We start from the raw sequence: 21,725 nt of genomic DNA on the forward strand, positions 1-21,725 counted from the left end.
CTGTGTTCAAAGGCTATCGTACGAGGTGGTGCACTGGAAACAGCGATTGTGTAAACTCTATTCTGAGCAGTGGGGTAAGTCTTGCAAGTATATTCATGGTTTCCAGTGTTACAGCAAAGTTGGGGTGTTTGGGATTATGGAGTATGCGAGTGAATGTGTTCCCATGCTTTGGTCTCACTTGCTCTCCCATCAGAGTCCATGGGGACATATGTGTCCCACATAACATTTCTCAAAATCTATCACTCCTTTAAAAAGTTTACCAACACTCAGGGTTACAGCATGCAATCCATTAGTAAAAAAGCTTTGTACCTACAAAGTCTTAGAAATAAAAGAAATCATTTGGTGGTGACAGAGTTTCACATCAAGCAATGGTCTCATCAACTGGTAAGAGCTGTTTTGCCCAAGACATTAGGGTCTTTGGAAGAATTATTCTTCTATTCCCAGTGTCCAGGGTCCAAAATTCCAAGGACAGTTGAGAAGCTGTGTACTATGGTCAACTGTGAACATACACTCTTCCGGCTCCGGCTCCCAGTCAATGCTAATAAGAGCTTTAGACACTCTTTCATCTTCAAAACATTTTCACTCCCTAGTCTAGATGGGGTGCACTAGTGGCTCAGTGGTTAAGCACTCAGATGCTAACCAAAGGGCCAGTGGTTCAAATCCACCAGCAGCTCCATAGGAGCATGGCGTGGCAGTCTGCCTCCATACACATTTACCGCCCTGGAGACCCTGCAGGGCGATTCTACTCTGGCCGTCGGCTCGTCAGAGTCACAATCAGAGCCACTGCCGCAGGTTTGGCTAGTTGAAATGTTACCCTGATTGGAAACCACATATTAAAGAAATAACAGTTTGTTTCTATTATTGGTTCAATATGATTTTTATTTTCACAGGTATCAGATAAGTGTGCTCCACCACACCTGTTAGATCACCAGGTACTGCTGGGTGGCTTCTGAGGGGCCCCTGGGTGGCTCCGAACCACCAACCTTTCAGATAGTTGTCAGATGATTGATTCATTGTTGTTTCTCTCAGGGATTCTGACAGAACCAATAGTGAGGAGGGGGAAAATCCCCGAGAGAGCCCTCACAAGGTAGGGGCTACACTTACACCTCTTTTTTAAAATTTTATTTTAGTTTAGTTTAGGTTTTTTAACATTTTCTACTATAAACATGTTCATCCTGGAGAGGGTTAAACTGGGCTGCTCCTTGGAGGCAAGGATTCTGAGGCTTCCTCTGACATAATGTTACAAGGAGGCACTGGTCCTTGGAGAGGGACATCATGCTGGGCAGAGTGGAGGGACAGCGCAGGAGGGGAAGACCCTCTATGAGGTGGATTGATTCAGTGACTGGGGTAATCATGATGGGTGTATCGGAGACAGTGCGATTGGCACAAGATAGAGCAGGGTTGAGGGCTGTTGTACACAGGGTCGCTACGAGTCACAAGTGACTCGACAGCACATAACAACTAGTTTATATAAAAAAAATTCAAATACCTTGTTTTCAAGAACAAATTCTTTCAATTCTTTTTGCTTTTTGAGAGAAAGAAGAGACAGAAGAATACATCCTTCCCAGAATCATGGCCTCACACAGCAACCCTGGTGAAGCGTAAGTGCCTGGTCGTCGCCTGTCCACATAGCTTTGCGTCCTTTTAATCTTTCATGTGAACCCTGGATGTGCACTGGGCAGAAGGGAGCATCCCTGCTGGATGGGGACCACCAGGGCGGGAGTCCTGTATCCCCAAAGTGGCTGTTCTCTTGCCATCTGGAGCCTGCCATGGCCACCCCCTCAAGCCTGGTCACCCCAGGACTGGGGTCGTGCTAAATCTCGATCTCCCCCACGTGCCCCATGGCCTGTGTCCCCACAAATCAGGGGTGCACACCCCGAGCCCATGTGTGAGCCAGCCTGGTAGAGCCCTCCCCGCCCGGGTGCCCAGCACAGGTGCCTGTGATCCTGTGCCTGTGACGACACCAGCACAGGATGTTCCAGCCGCGAGTACTTTGTCATCGTGGCCCTTTAATGTCACCGCATCCCGCAGGAGACGCTGTAATGCCGTTTTAATTATTTCTTTCCCCCGCTGGGAAACCACCTCCATCAAAACGGCTCTTTGGAGCCCACCTCCAGCCTGGCAGCAGCGGAGGCCAGAAGGATATTAAATTGTTTTCTAAAACTTTACACCAGCATTCAATTTCAAATTAACGATGTGCCCATCAGCTGTGATCTGCAGGCAGAAATAAGCTGTGAGGCAGGCTCCGCTCTTTACCAAAGCAGGAAGAGTCTGGCAAGGGAGCACTCCTTGAGGGGATGGATGACACCAGCACAACCCCGAGATGAGCAAGGAAGGGGCTTCAGGGAGGCAGGTCAAGGTCAGGGATGCTCGAGATCCAGCAGCCAGCCCAGAAAACCCAGCCAGCCGATTCCCCATTCCTCTCCAGGGCTCAGGGGGCACCAGCACAGAGTGCCAGCCCCTCCTTTTACAGGGACTCCCCGAGGCAGACCCACAGTGCTAGATAAATCGGAGCTCTGGGAGGCATGAGATGAACCCTGGACGCCCTCTCTGTCCTGGACTCTGATGGCTTAGTGGTAAGAAGCTGTGCTGCAATCCCAAAGGCATGCAGTTCAAATCCACCCGCTGCTCCACGGGAGAAGGATGGGCAACCTCTTCCCAGGAGATTTACTGCCTCTGAAAACCATTGGAGAGTCAGCTGTGAGTCAAATCCAACTCAACGGCATACAACAGCAACAACAACTGCCCTGCACTGAATCATGTGCCCTAAAAATATGTGTCAATCTGGCCAAGATCCAGTGCGTCCAAAATCTTAGTCTCTAAAATGCTAACAATGGGGGCCAGAGCCTAGGCCATCCACAGTGATGGGGTTATGTGAGTCAGGATGTGTGTGATCTGGTGCCATCAGTTAGTGGGTGGCAAAGGGCTTAAAGCAGTGTACAACCCATTCTCAGTTCACAGCCCTGAGCGGATGGAAGGGGAGTGTCCCTGGAGGTGGTCTGCGTCGCCTTTTATCCTACAAGAAATGGAATGAGAGACAAGTAGGCAGAGGAGGAGGGACCTGACTGCCACCAGGAAAGCAGAGGTGGGAGTCCAGTGTGCGCTCTGGACCCAGGTCCCTGTGCAGGGAAATCCTGGGACCAGGACACACAGACAGGAAGCCTTCCCAAAGAGGCAGCACTCTGGACGCGGGCCCCTACCTTCCTCAACTGTGAGAAAGTAGACTTCCATTTGTCAAAAACATTCATTTGTGATAGCTCTCTTATAGTTTCCACTTACTATCATTGCCGTCAAGTCAGAATGGACTCGTAGCTGCCCCTTCAAGTGAGTGTTCAGAGGCTGTAAATCACAGAGGAGGAGACTGCCCACCCTTCTTCCAAGGAGCAGCTGGTGAGCTTGAAGTCACCGAGAGGCACAACATTTGGATTAGCAGTGATGCTCTCTGCTGATTAAGACACCGGAGCTTTTCTGTTCTATTGCTGTTATTAAGTGCTGTCGAGCCAACTATGACTCACGGGGACCCTATGAACAAGATACGACTCTATCCTCTCCTACCATCCCATTTCCTCTGCCGTGGAGCCCACTGTAATGGTCACCATCTTAGAGTTGTTATTACTGTGTACTGTCACGTTGGAATTGACCTTCCAGTGGGTTTTCAGAGCCAGTAAATTTCATGGGAGGAAACTGTCTTTCTCCCTTAGAGTAGCTGGTGGATTCAAACCACACCCCTTGGCATTGGCAGCTCAATTCCTTACCACCAAGCCACCAGAGCAAGCCACTGTCTTCCAGGAGCACCAGACAAATTAGGCAGCATCGTCACCCTCACAGCATCCTCACAGCTGTGGAAGGAATTCCAAGTCATGTGAGCAGGTATGCACTCAAGTAGTAGTGGCAAGTTTGGTGGTTCAAACCCATGCAGAAGCACTGGGAAAGGTAGGCCTTGTAGTCTGCTTCTGAAAGGTCCCCGTCTCGAGAACCCTAGGGGGCAGCTCTGCTTTGTACATGTCCAAATTGTCTGGAGGACAGTGTCTAGTTACCTACAGCTTCCATAACAGAAATACCACAAGGGGAATGGCTTTAACAAATGGAAACATATTTTTCTCACAGTTCAGGTTTAAAATTAAGAAGGGAGTGTGTCAAGGTTGTATTCTCCCTCCATACCTATTCAATCTGCATGCTGGGCAAATTATTTGAGAAGTTGGACTCTGTGAAGAAGAATATGCCATCAGGATTGGAGGGAGACTCATCAATAACCTGTGCTGTTAAGACGACACAACCTTGCTTGCTGAAAATGAGGACTTGAAGCACTTGTTACAGAATATCAAGAAATGCAGCCTTCAATATAGATTGAATCTCAACGTCAAGGGGGGAAAAAGATTCTTACCACTGGACCAATAGTCAACATCATGATGGATGGAGAAGAGATGGAAACTGTGAAAAACTTCATCTTACTTGGATCCACAATTAACACTCTTGGTACCAGCAGTTAGGAAATCAGGAGATGTATTGTACGGGAGAAAGTCTGCAGTTAGGGACCTCTCCAAATAATTGAGGAGCAGTGATGTTAGTTTGAGGACCAAAATGTATCTGATTAATGAGATGGTCTTTCTGATCACTTGCTATGTATCTGAGAGCTGGACAGTGAATAAGGATGACAGAAGAACTGATGCCTTTGAACTGTGATGCTGGAGAAGAGCACTGAATATCCCATGGACGGCCTGGAGAACAGAAGTGTATGTCTTGGAGATGGTGCAGCCAGAGGGCTCATTGGAGGCAAGGATCACGAGGCTTTGACTTTGGACATGTTGCTAGGAGGGGCTATTCCTTGGAGAAGGACATAAAGCTGGGAAAGGTGGAGGGTCGGTGAAGGAGAGGAAGACCCTCAACCAGGTGGATTTACATGGTGACTGCTGCAGTGGGCTCTAGTGTGTCAGGAAGTGTGAGGATGGCACCAGATAGAACAGAGTTCAGATCTGTTGTCCGTAGGGTTGCTGTGAGTTGTACTCGGCTCAGCAGCGCCTATCACCACCACCACCACCAGTTCAGGAGGCTTAAAGCTCAAATTCAGGCTGTGAGGTCAAGGAGAAGGCTTCCTCTCTGTCAGTTGTGAAGAAGGTCCTGGTCTCCTTTCACTCCCTGGCATCATCTCCTGGGTCTAGGAGGTTCTTGAGGGAGTTCTGGTGGCTTGGTGGTAAGGAATTATGCTGCTAACACAAAGGCATGTGGTTCAAATCCATCAGCTGCTCTGTGGGAGAAAGAGGGGCAATCTTCTCCTGTATGATCAACTGCCACTGAAAACCTGCTGGAGGGTCAGCTGTGGGTCAGTTCTGACTCAGAGGGCACACAACAACAACAGGAGGTTCTCAGCACAGGGGCCCCAGGTCCACAGGACACACTCCACTTCTGGCTTTTCTTTCTTAGAGGAATAGGAGGGTCTCAGCACAGGGGCCCCAGGTCCATAGGGCACACTCCACTTCTGGCTTTTCTTTCTTAGAGGAATAGGAGGGTCTCAGCACAGGGGCCCCAGGTCCACAGGACACACTCCACTTCTGGCTTTTATTTCTTAGAGGAATAGGAGGGTCTCAGCACAGGGGCCCCAGGTCCACAGGACACACTCCACTTCTGGCTTTTCTTTCTTCGAGGTAGTAGAGTCTTCTGATTTCTGCTCATTTGTTCAGTTCTTTCCTATATCAAAAGAGATTGGTTCAAAAGAGCTGCTATAACTTAATCCTGTAGATTGTATCCTGCCCCATCAATGGGATAGAGGGTAAGACTTATAAGACACGGGGAATTACATCAGATCACAAAACGGAGAGTAACTATATCTACTGGATTTCAAGGCTCAGACAAGTTGACACACACTTTGGGGGATGCAATTCAAATCCATCACAGCAATCAACAACAGCATGTGTGTGGCTGGCTGTCCACGTGGGAACAGGGCTGTGGCCTGCCACTGTAAGGAGTGCCTTAAAACAATTACTGTCTCGATCTATGAAGAGCTGTTAGACAACAGAGAGAAGCCGGCACAAATGGAGGAGGTACTGGCCATGTGGAGATCGCCAAAGAATCAAGGAACAAGGTCTACAGATGCTGGAAGAGCCTTTCCCAGAGTCCACAGAGAGGAGTCTTCCCTCCTAGATATGTCCTGAATTCAGAATTCCTGTCTCCCAGACTGCAAGACAAAACAGTTCTATTCTTTAAAACTGCTCATTTGTAGGGTTTTTTGGTTTGTTTTTTTTTTTTGGTAACAGCAACACTAAGAAAGGAAGGAGATGGACATTGTGTTTACAAAGGTGGAGGACAGTGAAGGAGAGGAAGACCTTCAACCAGGTGGACTGACACAGTGACTGCAGCAATGGGCTCAAGTGTGTCAGAGATTGTGAGGACGGCACAGGGTAGGACAGGGTTCAGAGCTATTGTTCACAAGGTCACTAGGAGTCATACTCGACTCGATGGCACTCAATAAGAAACGAAGACACCTCCTTCCATTTATACAAAGTCTCTAAATAAGTACCCTTTCCCAGACAAGATCTTGGAGGTGGAAGAAGTGGATTCCAGCAGCCCCAAACAGTACACATAAGGAAGGCCCTTGCAGGGCAAGGAGTCCTGATGGTGCAGTGGGCTAAGAGTTGGACTGCTAACGGCAAGGACAGGGGTTCAAACCCATCAGTTGCTCCTTGGAAGGAGGCTGAGGCAGTCTGCTCCTGTCAAGATTTACAGCCTCAGAAGCCAAACAGGACAGCTGTGCTCCATCCTTTACAGCTGCTGTGGCAACGACTTGACAGCAACGGCCAAGTAGCACATGCCGGGCAACTAGCTCAAAGGTTGGCGGTTTGAACCCAGCCTGAGGTGCGTCAGAAAAGAGTCCTGACAATCTGCTTCTGAGAAGTCACAGCGTTGATGACCCCATGAAACCATTCTATTCTGCACACACAGGATTGATTGTCGAGACTCAGAATTGACTCCACAGCACCCCACAGCAGCAGGAAACCAAACATCTCCTTCAAGCTGACTCCCTCCCACCCAGCAGGGAGCTCTGGAGGCCTAGTGAGTAAGGAGTTCGAATTCAACAGCTGCTCGGCGGGAGAAAGGGAAGCAATCTCGCGTGCGATTTACAGCCTTTGAAAACCCCTTGGAGGGTCAGCTCTGAGTTAGTTATGATTCAACAGCACATAACAACCCCGTGAGCCCCAGCAAGAGATTCTGGGGTGTCCTCAGGCTGTGTGCTCCTCCTCACTGGGACCCTGGCAGCTAGGTCAACAAGGGTCTTGGATGTTTGCACAAAAGCTCCAAGAAAACAGCCCCAAGGGGCCAAGAAGCGCTGGGAGAGTTAAAAGTGCCTGACTCTGCACAACAATGTTGTCAAAACTGCAAAATTGCAGCTATTAAAAAGGCCTTCCAAGGACAGTGGGGTGACCCCCCTGCAGCACCCCCACCCTGGCCTCCTTCGAATCCTCAAGCCCACGGCTCCTGACAGTTTCCGAATGGTGGCTTTGGAATGTCTGCAACCTCTAATTGCTCTGTGGAACAGAACTCAGGGTGCAAGCCCGCTTGCTGATGGGCTGGGAGGTTTAGGTTTGGGGTTTGGGGTTTTGTTTTTTTCAAGTCTTTTAATTCATCTTTTGATCAAAGCAGAAAACAACTGAGTCAGCATCCAGGAACGACTGACATTCAAACACAAAGACATCACTTTTGAAAATGCTGTGTGTTCAAAGGCTTTTCCCCACCAAGGAGTATGAGAAGGAGGTTAGGAACAAGGGGAAAGGCAGGGTGCTGGGACAGGATCACACGGCCTGGGCTGGGAGCCGCAGGCGTCCCCTGGGGAAGCACGGGGGCAGGCAGCTTCTTTCTGGAACATTCTCTGCAATGTGTCTTCGGTCACTCGACGTTCTTGTACTTGGTGAACAGGTTGTACAGGACCCTCAGGGTGGACTTGAGATCCAGGTTCACTACATCTGTAGAAGGAAGCAGAGAGACTGTGGGCCCAGTGTCCTCCCCCGACGGTGGCAGGAAGTGCCCAAAGGAGCACCTGCCCTGAGGCCAGAGCACCCCCAGTCAGCAGGGACAGCGGGCTGACAGCGGGCTCCCTGTTTGAACTGGGTTCTCTTGAACCGGGGGTGTGTGAGGTGTGGAACACTGGGCTCAGTGGTGGAATTCTCGCCTTCCATTTGGAAGACATGGGTTCAATTCCCAGCCCACGCACCTCCTTCAGTCACCACTCTCCTGTCAGGAGAGGCTTGCGTGTTTGTTGCAATGCTGAACAAACTTCAGTGTGGCTTTCAGACTAAGATGGGCAGGACACCAATGTGGGCACATGTCACCCAGCCCCTCAGCCTGACGGACTCCCTTCTAGGTTCACAGTCTGGAAGGTCGTGTTTCTGTCCGCTATCCTGGAGTAAAGGTGAAGGCTGGGGGCTGCTCACTGAAGAGGCAGGAGGGGACCCTGGGGGCTGAAGAACCACCCCACCGCAGGAACTGAGCCCCAGCAGTGATGGGTGGACACGATGCCAGGCGGCAGAGGGGACACCATAGCTTGCAGATACCCAGAGGTGATGATGCTCCCAGGAGACGAGAACCAGATAGATCCCCAAGCCAGAAACAGACTGCAGCAGGGACTGCCTAGCCCCGCCCTGACCACGCCCACCAGGCAGCCAGCCACACCCACTCAGTGGTGACCACGCCCACCCCACAAACAGCCCCATCCACTGAGCAGTGACCACGCCCACCCCACAGCCAGCCCCACCTTCTCAGTGGTGACCACGTCCAACCCTCAGCCAGTCCCACCCACCCAGTGGTGATCACACCCACTCCACAATCAACCCCATCCAGTGGTCACTAGCCCATATTAGCCCCGCCCATTTAACGATGACCACGCCCATCCAACTGGCAGTCCCGCCCTCTCAGCTGTGGCCACGCCCACCCACAGTCGGTCACACCCACTCAGTGGTGACCACGCCCAAACCACAACCAGCCCATCTACTCAGTGGTGACTATGCCCACTCTACAACAGCCCCGCACTTAATTGTGACCACGCCCACTCCACAGCCAGCCCCATGCATTCAATGGTGGTCACGCCCACTCTAAAACCAGTCCCGCCCACTTAGTGGTGACCACGCCCACCCTGCAACCAGCCACAGCCTAGCCTGTCTCCGCCCACAAGCACCCCTGGCTATTCTAGACTGGCCACGCCCAGGCCCAGGCCAGCTACCATCCCCTTTCCTACACCTGCTGCTAAATTCCCCCCCTTCGTCCAGGCCCTGTCCCTGACCTGGTGTTCATACTGGGGCAAAACCCGTGCCTCCAGCCTCTGTCTTGGTCACTGTCATCTCACACCCTCTATCGAGTCTCCCCTCAGCACCAACTTCGGCTCCTCTGACTTGGGGTCAAGCAGACCCTCTTCTGAGCACTGGCGCCTTGCCCTTGTGACCGCTGCTCAGCTTCCCATCATGGTGCCCGTGCCCCAGCTCCCAGCAGTGCCCACAGTGGGAGCACCATCCAGGAATGTCCACCCACTTGGATACCTGATTGACTCGAAAAGTGTGTGCCCACCCCATGCCTCCCGAATCATGGGTGAGGGCAAACCCCACCTTCTTCCTCCAGGGTTAGAGAAGACCCTTCTAAGCATATTAGAATAGGAGCCAGACACTAGGGTGACATTCCCGCCCCAGCCCCCACTCCCACCCCACCTCTTCAGGGAGTGGACTCCAAACGCCATCACCCCAACATTTACAAAATCTATGTCTAATTCCTTTTTGAGGCATGAAAGGGCATTGTCTGCTGTTTTAAGACCCCCAGGCTGAGAGCGCCAAGGGTACTGGTCACCTTCCAGAGACCAGTGCTGCTAACGCCAGGCGTTGAGGACCCTGCTGGCACAGTCACCGGCCCCAGGATGAGAACACGAGGTCAGCAGAAAGTGGCCTCTGCTCTGGCTGCGCCCCTCCGGCTACCGTTACCTCCACGCCCGCTTTCACCACTCTCTCCCCCAGCTCCACCCAGCCCTGCACCCTGTGAGAGGCTTTACCTTCTGGGCGGGCCTTTGGCTTCTTGAGGCCTCCGTCCAGCATCAGCTCAAAGGCGAACGCCACGTTGTGGACCTGCTCGGGAAGAGAGAGTTAGTGCCTTGGCCAGCAGTGCAGTGTCCACCCTGCTTTGCCCAAGCCCTCCTGGGAAAACAGCTTCAGAATCAGGTGTCACAAGGACAGGAATGGTGACATCAATGAGAGGGCATACCTCCTACTAGAAGGGCTCGTTCCCTCCACCAGCCCCATCCAGGCGAGTGAAGGAGCGAAGTATGTCCTCAAAATTCTAGGGCCTGCTCAGCCCCAAGGCCTGGGCACCACCACATAGTAAGGGAGGTGACAGTGACCCCATTGTAAAGGTGGGAAACTGAGGCTCAGAGAGGATAAGTCACTTCCCAGGGCACAGGTGCACAATGAGGATGTAGCAGTGAACCCATTTTACAGATGAGGAAATTAAGGCTCAGGATCAATCACTTCCCAAAGACCCAGCCATCTTCTCTGTCCCCAGCATGGATTGGACACCGAGTGTCTGTATGGACCTGACAGCACTGGGCGTGTGTGGGACGCCTCGCTGAGCACAGCTGTGTCATCTGTGGGACTAGATGTTCTCATGGGCTGGGCACCCTCAGCACTGGGTGGGCACCATGGCCTTGTTGGAGACGAAGCCAGGCCCAACTAGCCAAGTTTCAGCCTGCAGGACCCTGGCCCTGGCCTGAGACACGCGAACTGTCAGGGAAAAGGAGGCTTACTCTAGGCCTACTCTAACCCTGTGTGATTCATCTCCAGAATGAAAGGGCTGAGAACGCTCAGCGTGGGAGGGCATACGACGCTTTTCTTCTGCTTATGATGCTGAAGAGGTTTAGAGAAGTGCCTTCTTCATGGATCTGGAAGTCTACCTGAACCACAGGGGGCAGGCGAGCCCCCACCATGTCCTGAGCCCCGCTGCCTGACGGGGTGGTGGGCTGCAAAGAGGGAGGCAATCCCACCCTGCAGAGTGGGAAAGCCCCAGGGGTCTCGGTAATGAGCAATGACATGCCCTTTCCACACCAGCACCTGTGGACCTCAGTATGAACAGGTCAGACACACATGGATGACCATTTATATGCAGCGTACGTGAAGAACTAAACAGAAAAACATGTTGGACAAAACAACCTTTGCTTGGTCCAACCCCCCCGCCCCCCAATGCCTGACAAGCTACCAGGCTCCAGCGGGCAGCAGCAGAGGCAAGGGCCCCTCAGAAGTGAGCCAGCTGCTCTGAGTTGGCCCATGTGAGGTAGGGCGCCTGCACACAGGGGTCAGAGCAGGGCTGTATATGACCAGACAGAGGCCCTGCCCTCAGAGCTGATAGTGTCCCATTTTATAGGTGGAAAAACTGAGTGTTCCAAGTCAGAGGCAGACTTGGAAAGGAGCATTGGGAACTCTGGCTCCAATTTCAGCATCCCGGCAGTGCAATGAATGGCCTGAGGGATGGTGTGTGAGGCCTGGGGGAGGTGCTGGGGCATTAGACACGGGAGGGGTGTGAGGGAGGGGATGGCCCATGTTCAGATAAAGCGAGGCTGATTTAAAGGAAAACAGGGCCCCACTAAGGTGTTGGAGGCCCCACCTCGCCCCCCTCACAAACCAAATCCATCGCTGTCGAGTCGATTCCGACTCACAAGACAGAGAACTGCTCCTTCGGGTTCCCAAAGCTGTACTCTTTACAGGCAAGGGCGCTGCGACAGTGCTTAAACCGAATGTTAGTGGTTCAAATGCACCAGCCTCTCTGTGATAGAAAGACAGGCAGTCTCCTCCCATAATGGTTTAGAACCTCGGAGACCTGATGGGGCGTCACTACGAGACAGCAGCGGGTTTTCAGAGGCTGTAGATCACACGGGAAGAGACTGCCTATCTTTCTCCAGCAGAGCAGCTGGTGGGTTCGAACCACTTACCTTTGGGATTGCAGCGTAGCTTCTTATCACTAGGCCATTATGCAAACATGTGTGGACCTATGCAGTACAAACCTGAGAGGTTCAAGAGACCGTCACTAAACCATTCACTTTGTTGCTTTTATGTGCCATCAAGTTGCCTGCGACTCATAGCGACCCTATGTACAACAGTCCTAAAACCTGCTCTATCCTGGGCCGATCTCACTGCCTCTGATACACCCACACCGATTATCCCAGTCACAGAATCAATCCATCCCATCGAGGGTCTTGCTCTACTGCTCCATCCCTCCACCCTCCCAAGCATGACATCCCTCTCCAAGGACTGGTCCCTCTTTGCAACATGTCCAAAGTATGTCAGATGAAGCCTCAGAATCCTTGCCTCTAAGGAGCAGCCTGGTTTCACCCTCTCCAGGGTAAACTTGTTCATTTTCTTAGCAGTCCATGGTATATCCAATACTCTTCTCCAGCACCACAGCTCAAAGGCATCAATTCTTCTATCATCCCTCGTCATTGTCCAGTCTCTGATGCATAACAAGTGATTGCAAAGACCATGGCCTGTATCAGGCGCACTTAAGTCTCGAGAGTGATTCCACTGCTCTTCAGCACTCCGAAAGGTCCCTAACAGCAGACTTTCCCATCACAAAAATTTAATTTCCTGGCTGCTGGTACCAAGAATGTTGACTATGGAGCCAAACAAACTAAAGCTACTAACAATTTCAATCTTGTCATCATCCGTCCTGATGCTACCAATCGGCCCAGTGGTGAGAATCTTTGTCTTTTTTTTTAGTTATTTTTTGTGCATGTACCGTCAAATCAGATCTGACTGGTACAGGAGGAGATTGTCCCTCCTTCTCCGGCAGAACATCTGGTGAATCTTTGTCTTCTTGATATTGAGCCTCAATCCATATTGAAGTCTGCAGTCCTTGACCCTCTGCAGCAATCATACACTTAAAAGTAGTCAAAATGGAGGACATTATGCTGAGTGAGGTATCTCAGTCACAAAGGGACAAATGCTATATGGTGCCACTGTTGTAGAATGAGGCTGGCATTGGGGTGGGGATTTTGTTGTTGTTGTTATGTGCCATCGAGTCGTTTCCGACTCATAGCGACCCTATGCACAACAGCCCTAAACCCTGCTCTATCCTGCGCCAACCGCACCGCCTCTGACACACCCATCCCGATTACCCCAGTCACCGAATCAATCCATCTCATAGAGGGTCTTCCCCTCCTGAGCCGTCCCTCCACCCTCCCAAGCATGATGTCCCTCTCCAAGGACCCGTCCCTCCTGGCAACATGTCCAAAGTATGTCAGACGAAGCCCCAGAATCCTTGCCTCCAAGGAGTAGCTTGGTTTAATCCTCTCCAAGATAAATCTGTTTGTTTTCCTGGCAGTCCAGGGTACATTCAGTACCCTTCTCCAGCACCACAGCTCAAAAGCATCCACTCTCCTTCTGTCCTCCTAGTCATTGTCCAACTCTCTGATGCATAACAAGTGATTGCAAATACCATGGCCTGTCTGAGAAAAACTGGATGAAATATGTTTACAGCATTGAAGTCTATGGGGGAGAGAATAGTCTAAAAGTATTATATTTTAGGGCATTATTTTTATCGTAGGAGTACACAATGAGGGTTGCAGAGTGGATTATATTTGGGAGTAGGGGGTGGGGTTTGGAGAGGTGCGGGGGGGATTGTGTACCAATGAGGGAGTTTTTCTTTTGCTTTTCAAGGAGAGGAGCAAACGGGGGTGGGGGGGAGAGGGGTTTGTGCGGGGAGAAGGGTGCAACAATGAATGAATGGAATTCCACAATCTCTGTAGATGTTCGTTGAAATGAAAAATAAACAACCTAAATTAAAAAAAAAAAGTAGTCAAAATGGCAGACTTTATGGTGTACAGATTTTTCCAGAATAAAGATGCATCTGCGCTTTCTGTATCCTGTTCCTCCCTCACCTTGTACACACCACCCCCAAAACAATCTAATTCACATACACGGACAAATACAAACACACCTGGCTTTGAATCAAAACAAGGACACACAACAGCAGAGAGATAGAAGTCAGTTTTGAAGCCACTTTGTGGATCTGGCTAATCAGTGCTGTTTTAGGGGGCTCTCCGAGAGCTGGAAGGGCCCACTCCCCGACTCCGGGGAGAATCAGGGGAGGGTCATCCTCACTTGTGTCCAGAAGGACCCCTCCCACCCACTGGAGACGGCCGGCTCTGGACCCTGAGGATGGGAGCTCCCAGCCCACCCCGCCCCCAGAGAGAAGGCGTGGGGGGAACGTGTCTCTGTTCCTTAGCTCAGCAGTAACTGGTTTTGAAGAGAGATTTCCTGTCTGCGTTCTTCCAGGCTGAGGACGCTGCCGGAAAGCAATTGCCAGGGCCCGCTGCTGGTCATCTCTGGGGCCACGCCTTCACCCCAGACAACCTTCAGCTGAGACGCTTCCCTGAGGAAACTGCGTGCAGCTCCTGAAAGGGGACTGGGAGGCCCCACCCAGGAAGGTTCCCCAAACCACTGCTGGGACATCCCCCCAGGTGGGTGGGAACCAGGTCATACAGGGTTCCCCAAACCCCACACCACTAATGGGGACCCCCCCCAGGTGAGTGGGAACCAGGCCACACAGGGTCCCTCAAACCCCACACTTCTGCTGGGACATCCCCCCAGGCGGGTGGGAAACAGGTCGCACAGGGTCCCCTCAAAATCCCACACAACTGCTGAGAGCCACTTAACTCATATTCCTATTCTCTGCAATTCAAGTGAGTTTAAAAAAACTTGGCTCAGTTTTTCTAAGACTAGAAGGTTCCGGAAAGACTGGAAGGTTCCAGAGTAAGAGTCAGCCCTCCTGGCTCAGCGCTGCTGTCTGTGAGAGCCAGCTGCAGCTCTCTCTGCCTTGCTGTGGTTTCTTTCTTGTTCCGAGAAGGGAATCAGATGCGGCTTTGGGGGGAAGTTCCCTGGGTTATGTGTTGTATTGTGTCTCCCCACAACATGCATCAGCTTGGTTGGGCATCTTTCTTGGTGACCTAGCAGTTATGACCCCTTATCATGTGATCTGAGGCAACATATCCCCCCTTAATCATAGTTCGCAGACCTGACCCCACATAGAGAGGATGTCTCTGAGGTGTGGCATGTATCACCTTTGATTTTACAAGAGATGAAGCAGAGAGAGGAAAGCAGAAATCAGAGGGCCCACTACAACCAGGAGCAACGAGTCAGGAGTGGAGCGTGTCCTCCAGACCAAGGATCCTTGTGCTGAGAACCTCTCAGACCCAGGGGAAGCCTGAGGCCAAGGAACATGGAGACCTCCAAGGGCTGGGCCCACACATGCTGAAAGGACCTTCTCCATAACGTCAACAGAGAAAACCTTCCCAGAGAACTGGTGCCCTGTATTTGGACTTTGAGTGTCTTAAACGGTGAGAAAACAAACTTCTGTTTGTTAAAGCCACTGCCTTGTGATATTTCTACTACAGAAACCCTCGGGGACTAAGATAATGTGTTAGGAAAATGCTCTGTATGAGGGTCCGAATTACGCACCCCTGAACTATGTGCTGAAATCCTAACCTCTGTACCTGTATCCAGACCTTGTTTGGAAACGAGAGTCTTCTCGTGTCACGCTAACAATGCCATGTCAGAACTGGGTGGGCCCAGAACCTAATTCTCCTTTGTTGGACAATAGGTTTCTGGTTTTGGTCTTTCTGGTCCTAGCCTTATAACCCAGCTAAAATGGTTCGCTATGCCACAATTTTGCAAAGGAGTGATTAGTCTGCAATATAACAGTTGTTATGTGCTGTTGAACAGAAATTGACTTATAGCTGACCCTCCAGCAGGTTTGCAGAGGCAGTAAATCACACAGGAGGAGACTGCCCATCTTTCTCGTGCAGAGCAGCTGGTGGATTTGAACCATGTGCCTTTGGGATGGCAGCAGAGCTCCTTACCATCAGAGCTCCCTAATGCAACTGAAATATGGGAAAACCTTGCAGGGACTGGGCAATTGCCATGCAAATTAGGCAGCTGTGGCCTACCCAGGGGATTGGCTGGTTTCACCAGGCTTCTAGGTACATAAGTGCCAATCCCACAAAGGTTGCAGGGGATCCACTGAGGACCTGCTAGACCCAGAAAACAGAGAGAGTTGTAGCAGTGAGGATGGGAGAGGCAGAGATGGCAGCAGCGGGAGATCGCAGCAGCGTGGGGCCAGCAGACAGCTGCTGTGGCCTCGCTGACCCACAGAGACGGAGAGCGCGCTGAGTGCCTTTGGGCGGGCGGCTTCCAGGCAAATCAGGGCATCGTTGGACACTTAGATGTGGATCAAAGGAGCTTATCACTCAGAGAAGCAAGGTGAACACCACGAGAGCTGGCTACAGAGACAGAAATGCAGCCCCGCCCCCTGGCACAGCCAAGAACCAACCGACAGCTGTCTAGGCTGGAAGCTGTCTTGACTTCTTGCTGTTAACAGGTACCACTGAGCCCAGTGCAACTCCCAGCGAACCAATGAACAACAGACCTGAGCCCTGTCCCATCCTGTGCCATTCTCATCGTCACTGACACACCTGAGCCCATTGCTGCAGTCACTGTGCCAGTCTTTCTTGTGGAGGGTCTTCCTCTCGTTCACCACCCTCCACCTTCCTAAGCATGATGTCTCTTTCCAAGCAACAGCCTCTCCTAGCGCGTGCCAAAAATATGAGAGACAAAGTGTCATTCTCTTTGCCTCCCAGAAGCTTTCTGGCTGCACTTTTCACAAGACACACCTGTCTGTCTGTCCTTCTGGATGTCCATGAGATGTTCAGTGCTCTTCTCCAACACCACAGCTCAAAGGCATCAATTCTTCTTCTGTCATCCTTATTCACTGTCCAGCTCTCAGATGAACAGCAAGTGCTGGAAGAGACCACGGCCTGAATCAAGCACATCTTGTTGATTGTCATTGTTGTGTGCCTTCAAGTCAAGCATGACTCATAGCGACCCCATGAACAAAAGGCCTGAAGCCCCTCTACAACTACCGACATTTACCAAAGTTCATAGCGTTTCCAGAGGCAAGTTGTTTAGGAAGTGGTTGCCACTCCTGCTTCCAAACCTGTCACAGAACGTTATTGGCTGAGTTACCTGCGATGTATAGCGACCCTATGTACAGCAGCTCTGAACCCTTCCCTGTCCTAAGCCAACCTCACTGACTCCGACACACCAACCCCCATCGCCCCAGTTACTGTATCAATCCGTCTCATCCGGGGTCTCACTCTCCTGCACTGTCCGTCCACCCTTCCAAGCATGATGTCCTTCTCCAAGGATCGATCTCTCCTGGCCAAGTGCCCAAAATAAGTGAGGAGGAGTTTCAAAATCCTAGCCTCCAAGAAGAGACTCGGTTTTACTCTCTCCAAGACAAATCTATTCGTTTTCTTGGTGGTCTTTGGTACACCTTAGTCTTTAAATTGACATCACTGCTCCTTAGTAATTTGAAAAGATCTCTGACTGCAGACTTTCCCAGTGCATTATGTCTCCTGATCTCCCGATTGTTGGTACCAAGGGTGTTGATGGTGGATCCACAGAAGATGAAATAATTGACAACTTCATTCCTTTCTCCATCTATCATGATGCTGTCTATTGGCCCAGTGGTGAGGATCTTTGTTTTTGTGATGTTGAGGGGTAATCCTGACAGGCAAACCACACTTATCTCCTGAGCTGTAGCCTGTTAATACCTTAACAAAGTCCATATGCAGATTATATAACCTTATTTGCCAAAACTGAAGAGGGCCTGAAGCATCTGCTGCTGAAGGTCAAGGACTGCAGTCTTCAATATAGATTGAAGTTTCTTCTTGTTGTTAAGTGCTGTCAAATCGTAGAGGACTCATAGTAACTCTATGAACAAAAGACATGAACCCTTGTCTAACGTTCACCGCTTCTCCATGTTTATAGGGTTTCCGGAGGCAAGCTATTTATGCAAGTGGATGCCACTCCTGCTTCCAAGCTTGTTTTAATCAGGGAGCTCCACCAAACACTGTCCATCATGGGTAACCATTATCGCATTGGACACATCAGTGTCACAGTGTTTAGCATCACAGCAACCACGAGTTACGTCTGTACAGCAATGCAAAGGTCAGTGCTATACTGCTTAGAAGAATGTCTGACCAAAAACAATTAAAACCAGGCCTGAGGGCCACAGATTACAATCACCCACCTTTGGCTTGGTAGCATCACTTTTTGCCCACTTGGCCAACAAAGCTCTATCTATGTTGTTGTTGTTAAGTGCCGTCAAGCATAAAGAAAACAAAAGATTCTCACCACAGGGTCAACTGGTAGCACCATGATAAAGAAGAGACCGAGACTGTTAACAATTTCAGATTGCTCGGCTCCACAGTCGACACTCTTGGCATCAGCAGTCAGGAAATCAAAAGGCGAATCGCATTAGGAAAATCTGATGCCAGGGACCTCTCCAGAGTGCTAAAGAGCAACGATGTCAGTCTAGAGACTAAGGTGCACCTGATATAGGCCATGTCTTTGCAATTACTTTCTATGAACCAGAGAGCTGGACAATGACTAAGGCTGACAGAAGAAGGATAGATACCTTTGAGTTGTGGTGCCTTTGAGTGTGGAGAAGGGTGTTGAACATACATACCATGGACGGCCAAGACAACAAACATATCAACCCTGGATAGAGTAAAACCAAGTTTCTCCTTGGAGGCAAGGATTTGGGCATGTGACCAGGAGGGACCAGTCCTTGGAGAAGGACATCATGCTTGGAAGGGTGGAAGGTCCAGCACAGGAGAGGAAGACCCTAGATGAGATGGACTGACATCGTAACTGGGGTAATGGGGTTAGGTGTGTCTGAGATAATGAGATTGGCTCAGGATAGGACAGCACTCAGAGCTATTGTGCACAGAGTCGCTATGAGTTGCAGGCAACTCAATGGCACATAGCAACAACAGTAGTGAGTATGGCCTGTGCGTTCTCTGTGGCCACTGCAAGGAACTCAAAGGCCGCAGAGGAGCAGAGAGTATGTGGGCTCGGAGTTGGTAATGGGGTTGGGGCGAGGAGGGATGAGTGACTGCCTGATGGAATCAGCCTTGGCTCATGCTGTCCGAGGTAACTCTCCCGCTCGTGAAGTCAGTTGTCCCCGCACATGATCCAAAAGCAAGCCCACTGGCGTCAGGTCCACGGCAAGCCGTGGTGAGTGAGCCTGCAGGACGGAGCAGGACTGCCCTGCAGGGTTCGAGGCTGTGAGTTTTAAGGAAGCACACAGCCACAATGCCCCCTGCAGAGCAGCGGGTGGTGGGTTTGATCTTTCAGTTAACAGCTGGGCATTACCCACTGCCACCACCAGGGCTCCTTTTGTTGTGACTATTTTCCTTGAGAAGAAAAGAAATTGGTAGAAATGTCCGTGCGCTGAAGAGCCAGCTCCAGCCCTGCCGGGAGTCGGTGGGGTCAGGAGGGGCCACGGGAACGGACAACGCTGTGCCCAGAACAGCTTCCCTTTACGGCACCTATTCAGATTCAGAAGTGAAGACGCAGGATCCAGCCGTTCCCACTGCTGCACCGGGGGCTGACAGACATCCAATCTACCTCAAAATGAAGAAAGCCAGGGCAGGGGCGATATCACCTCCACCAGGCCCGGCCCAGACCTCAGGTTTCTGCTCACTGCCTGTTCACGGCCTGTTAGAGCTGGTCAGAGGAGAGAGCACCACACAGCCAGTTCTACAGTGGGTCACCAGGAGTCTGGGGGGCAGGAACCTCTCCCCCCAGTCACACCTCTTCTGTGCTCGGAGCAGCAGGGAGCACATCTGACTCATCAGCCACTATCATCATTTTAAGTGGCACTGTTTCTAGCCCAGGTTCAGTCCAGTCCCGCACATTCCCTCTGGCCTCACCTGCTTCCTCCCTCAGCGTGTCTCTCTCTTTCTCTCTGTCTCTGTCTCTCTCTCTCTCTTGCTTTCTGTCTCCAACATGGACTCAGATCTGCCAAGACCTTTCTAATCCATTCTCCATCCCTCCTGGAAGAGCAGACGGGAGCAGCCAGGCCGCACGGTGCCAGCAGCAAGCAGATGGCGACCCTGGCTCCATGGTTAGGCTGCGGCCGCCGGCTTCCAGACTCTGGCCCCCTGACACCTTGGTCTGACACTTTAGGAAAATAAAATGACGGATGCCTGTGAAGCAGACCAATATGGACAGGGCGTCGGCCAAGTTTTTGAAGGCAGTGGACCAACTAGGGCAGCTCTGGGACTGACTCGGGAACCTTGGGCAGGAGGCAAGCTAGAGGGGTGTTCCCACACCCCGGGTGAAGGGGGAAACCCGTGCAGGCCAGCCCCAGTGTGAGCACGAGGCCGGGGCCCACGCCTTCATATCTGGGGAATTTTCCTAAGCAAACAATGCACAGAGGATTAAACAATCTATTCCAGAATGCACCCTCCTGCCCGCGCTGATTCCGGGGTCTTGGCCAATCTCACTGCCGTGGGGCGGAGCCAGCTCACAGCTCACCCTCCATGGGGCTTTGAGGCCCATCTTTGTCCCCTGGAGGCTCTGATGGCTTAAAACTGGCAGAGAGGTGCAGCCCAGCTCCCTACGGACTATGGTGCGAGAGCTCCCTGCTTGACACAGACAGGACCTCACAGCCACTGAGTCCATTCCTACTCCCGGTGCCCTTGTAGGACAGAGCTGCCCCACGGGGCTTCCAAGCCTGTAATCTTCACAGAAGCAGAGGCCTTGTCTGTCTCCCGCAGAGCTGCCGATAGGTTCAAACCATGCCCCTCTCAGGTAGCAGCCAAATGCTTGTCTGTTGCAACTTACCTACCTCCATCTGCTGGTGTTGTCGTTTACATATCTCCATCTATTTGTGTGTTGTTGTTAGGTGCCATCAGGTCCAGAGTGACTCACAGCGACCCTGTGCACCACAGGTCGGGACCCTGCCCTTGAACCCTGTCCTTCCCTGCGCCGTCCTCATCATCTCTGTCACACTTGCAGTCACTCTGTCAGTCCAACCTGTTGAGGGTCTTCCTCTCTTTCGCTGAACCTCCACTTTTCCAAGCATGATGGCCCTTTCCTATATAGAGAGCTCTGGTGCCTAGCGGTAAGAAGCTGCCCTGTCATACCAAACACACATGGTTCGAATCCACCAGCTGCTCCGCTGACGGATGAGAAAGATGGACAATCTCCTTCCACAGAATGAACGTATTGCCTTTGGAGGGTGAGCTATACTCACATACAGGCACGCCGGGACTGTGGCACGTTATGTATCATCCTGCAAACCACAACGCCAGGGTCCAAGCCCGCCAGCTCGCCCCACAGGGAAAGGGGCAGTCTCTTCCCATTGATTTCCACTCTCGGAAAGTCAAGGGAGGGTCACGGTGAGTCAGAATTGACTCATGAGTTTTAGTTTTGTTTTGTATGTATTGGCTGTATAATGTATTATGTGGAATATATTCTCTGTCTGTGTGTGTCTGTGTCTCTGTGTGTGTGTGTGTGTGTGTGTGTCTCTCTCACTCTTTCTGTCTCTGTCTCTCTCTCTTTCTGTCTCTGTCTATCTCTCTCTTTCTGTCTCTCTCTCTCTTTCTGTCTCTGTCTCTCTTTCTGTGTGTGTGTGTGTGTGTCTCTCACTCTTTCTGTCTCTGTCTCTCTCTCTTTCTGTCTCTGTCTATCTCTTTCTTTCTGTCTCTGTCTCTCTCTCTTTCTGTCTCTGTCTATCTCTTTCTTTCTGTCTCGGTCTCTCTCTCCCTTTCTGTCTCTGTCTCTCTCTCTTTCTCTGTGTGTGTGTCTCTCACTCTTTCTGTCTTTCTCTTTCTGTCTCTGTCTCTCTCTCTTTCTGTCTCT

At 51.3% G+C, this 21,725-nt stretch overlaps 1 protein-coding gene across 1 annotated transcript in view; it reads right to left on the reverse strand.

Moving 5' to 3' along the window:
• Positions 1 to 7,878: 7,878 nt before the first annotated feature.
• Positions 7,879 to 21,725, reverse strand: part of PARVB (parvin, beta) — a 109,085-nt gene continuing 95,238 nt past the window's right edge. Inside the window, exons 18-19 of the mRNA XM_006888135.1 lie at positions 10,022 to 10,094; positions 7,879 to 7,955 (exon numbers count right to left, since the gene is read on the reverse strand). Coding sequence (XP_006888197.1) covers positions 7,879 to 7,955; positions 10,022 to 10,094 — 150 coding nt within the window. The remainder of the gene's footprint in view (positions 7,956 to 10,021; positions 10,095 to 21,725) is intronic.

The sequence above is a fragment of the Elephantulus edwardii genome, unplaced genomic scaffold, assembly GCF_000299155.1.
Source record: "Elephantulus edwardii isolate Elephantulus edwardi_28Jun2011 unplaced genomic scaffold, EleEdw1.0 scaffold00064, whole genome shotgun sequence".
Lineage (NCBI taxonomy): Eukaryota > Metazoa > Chordata > Mammalia > Macroscelidea > Macroscelididae > Elephantulus > Elephantulus edwardii.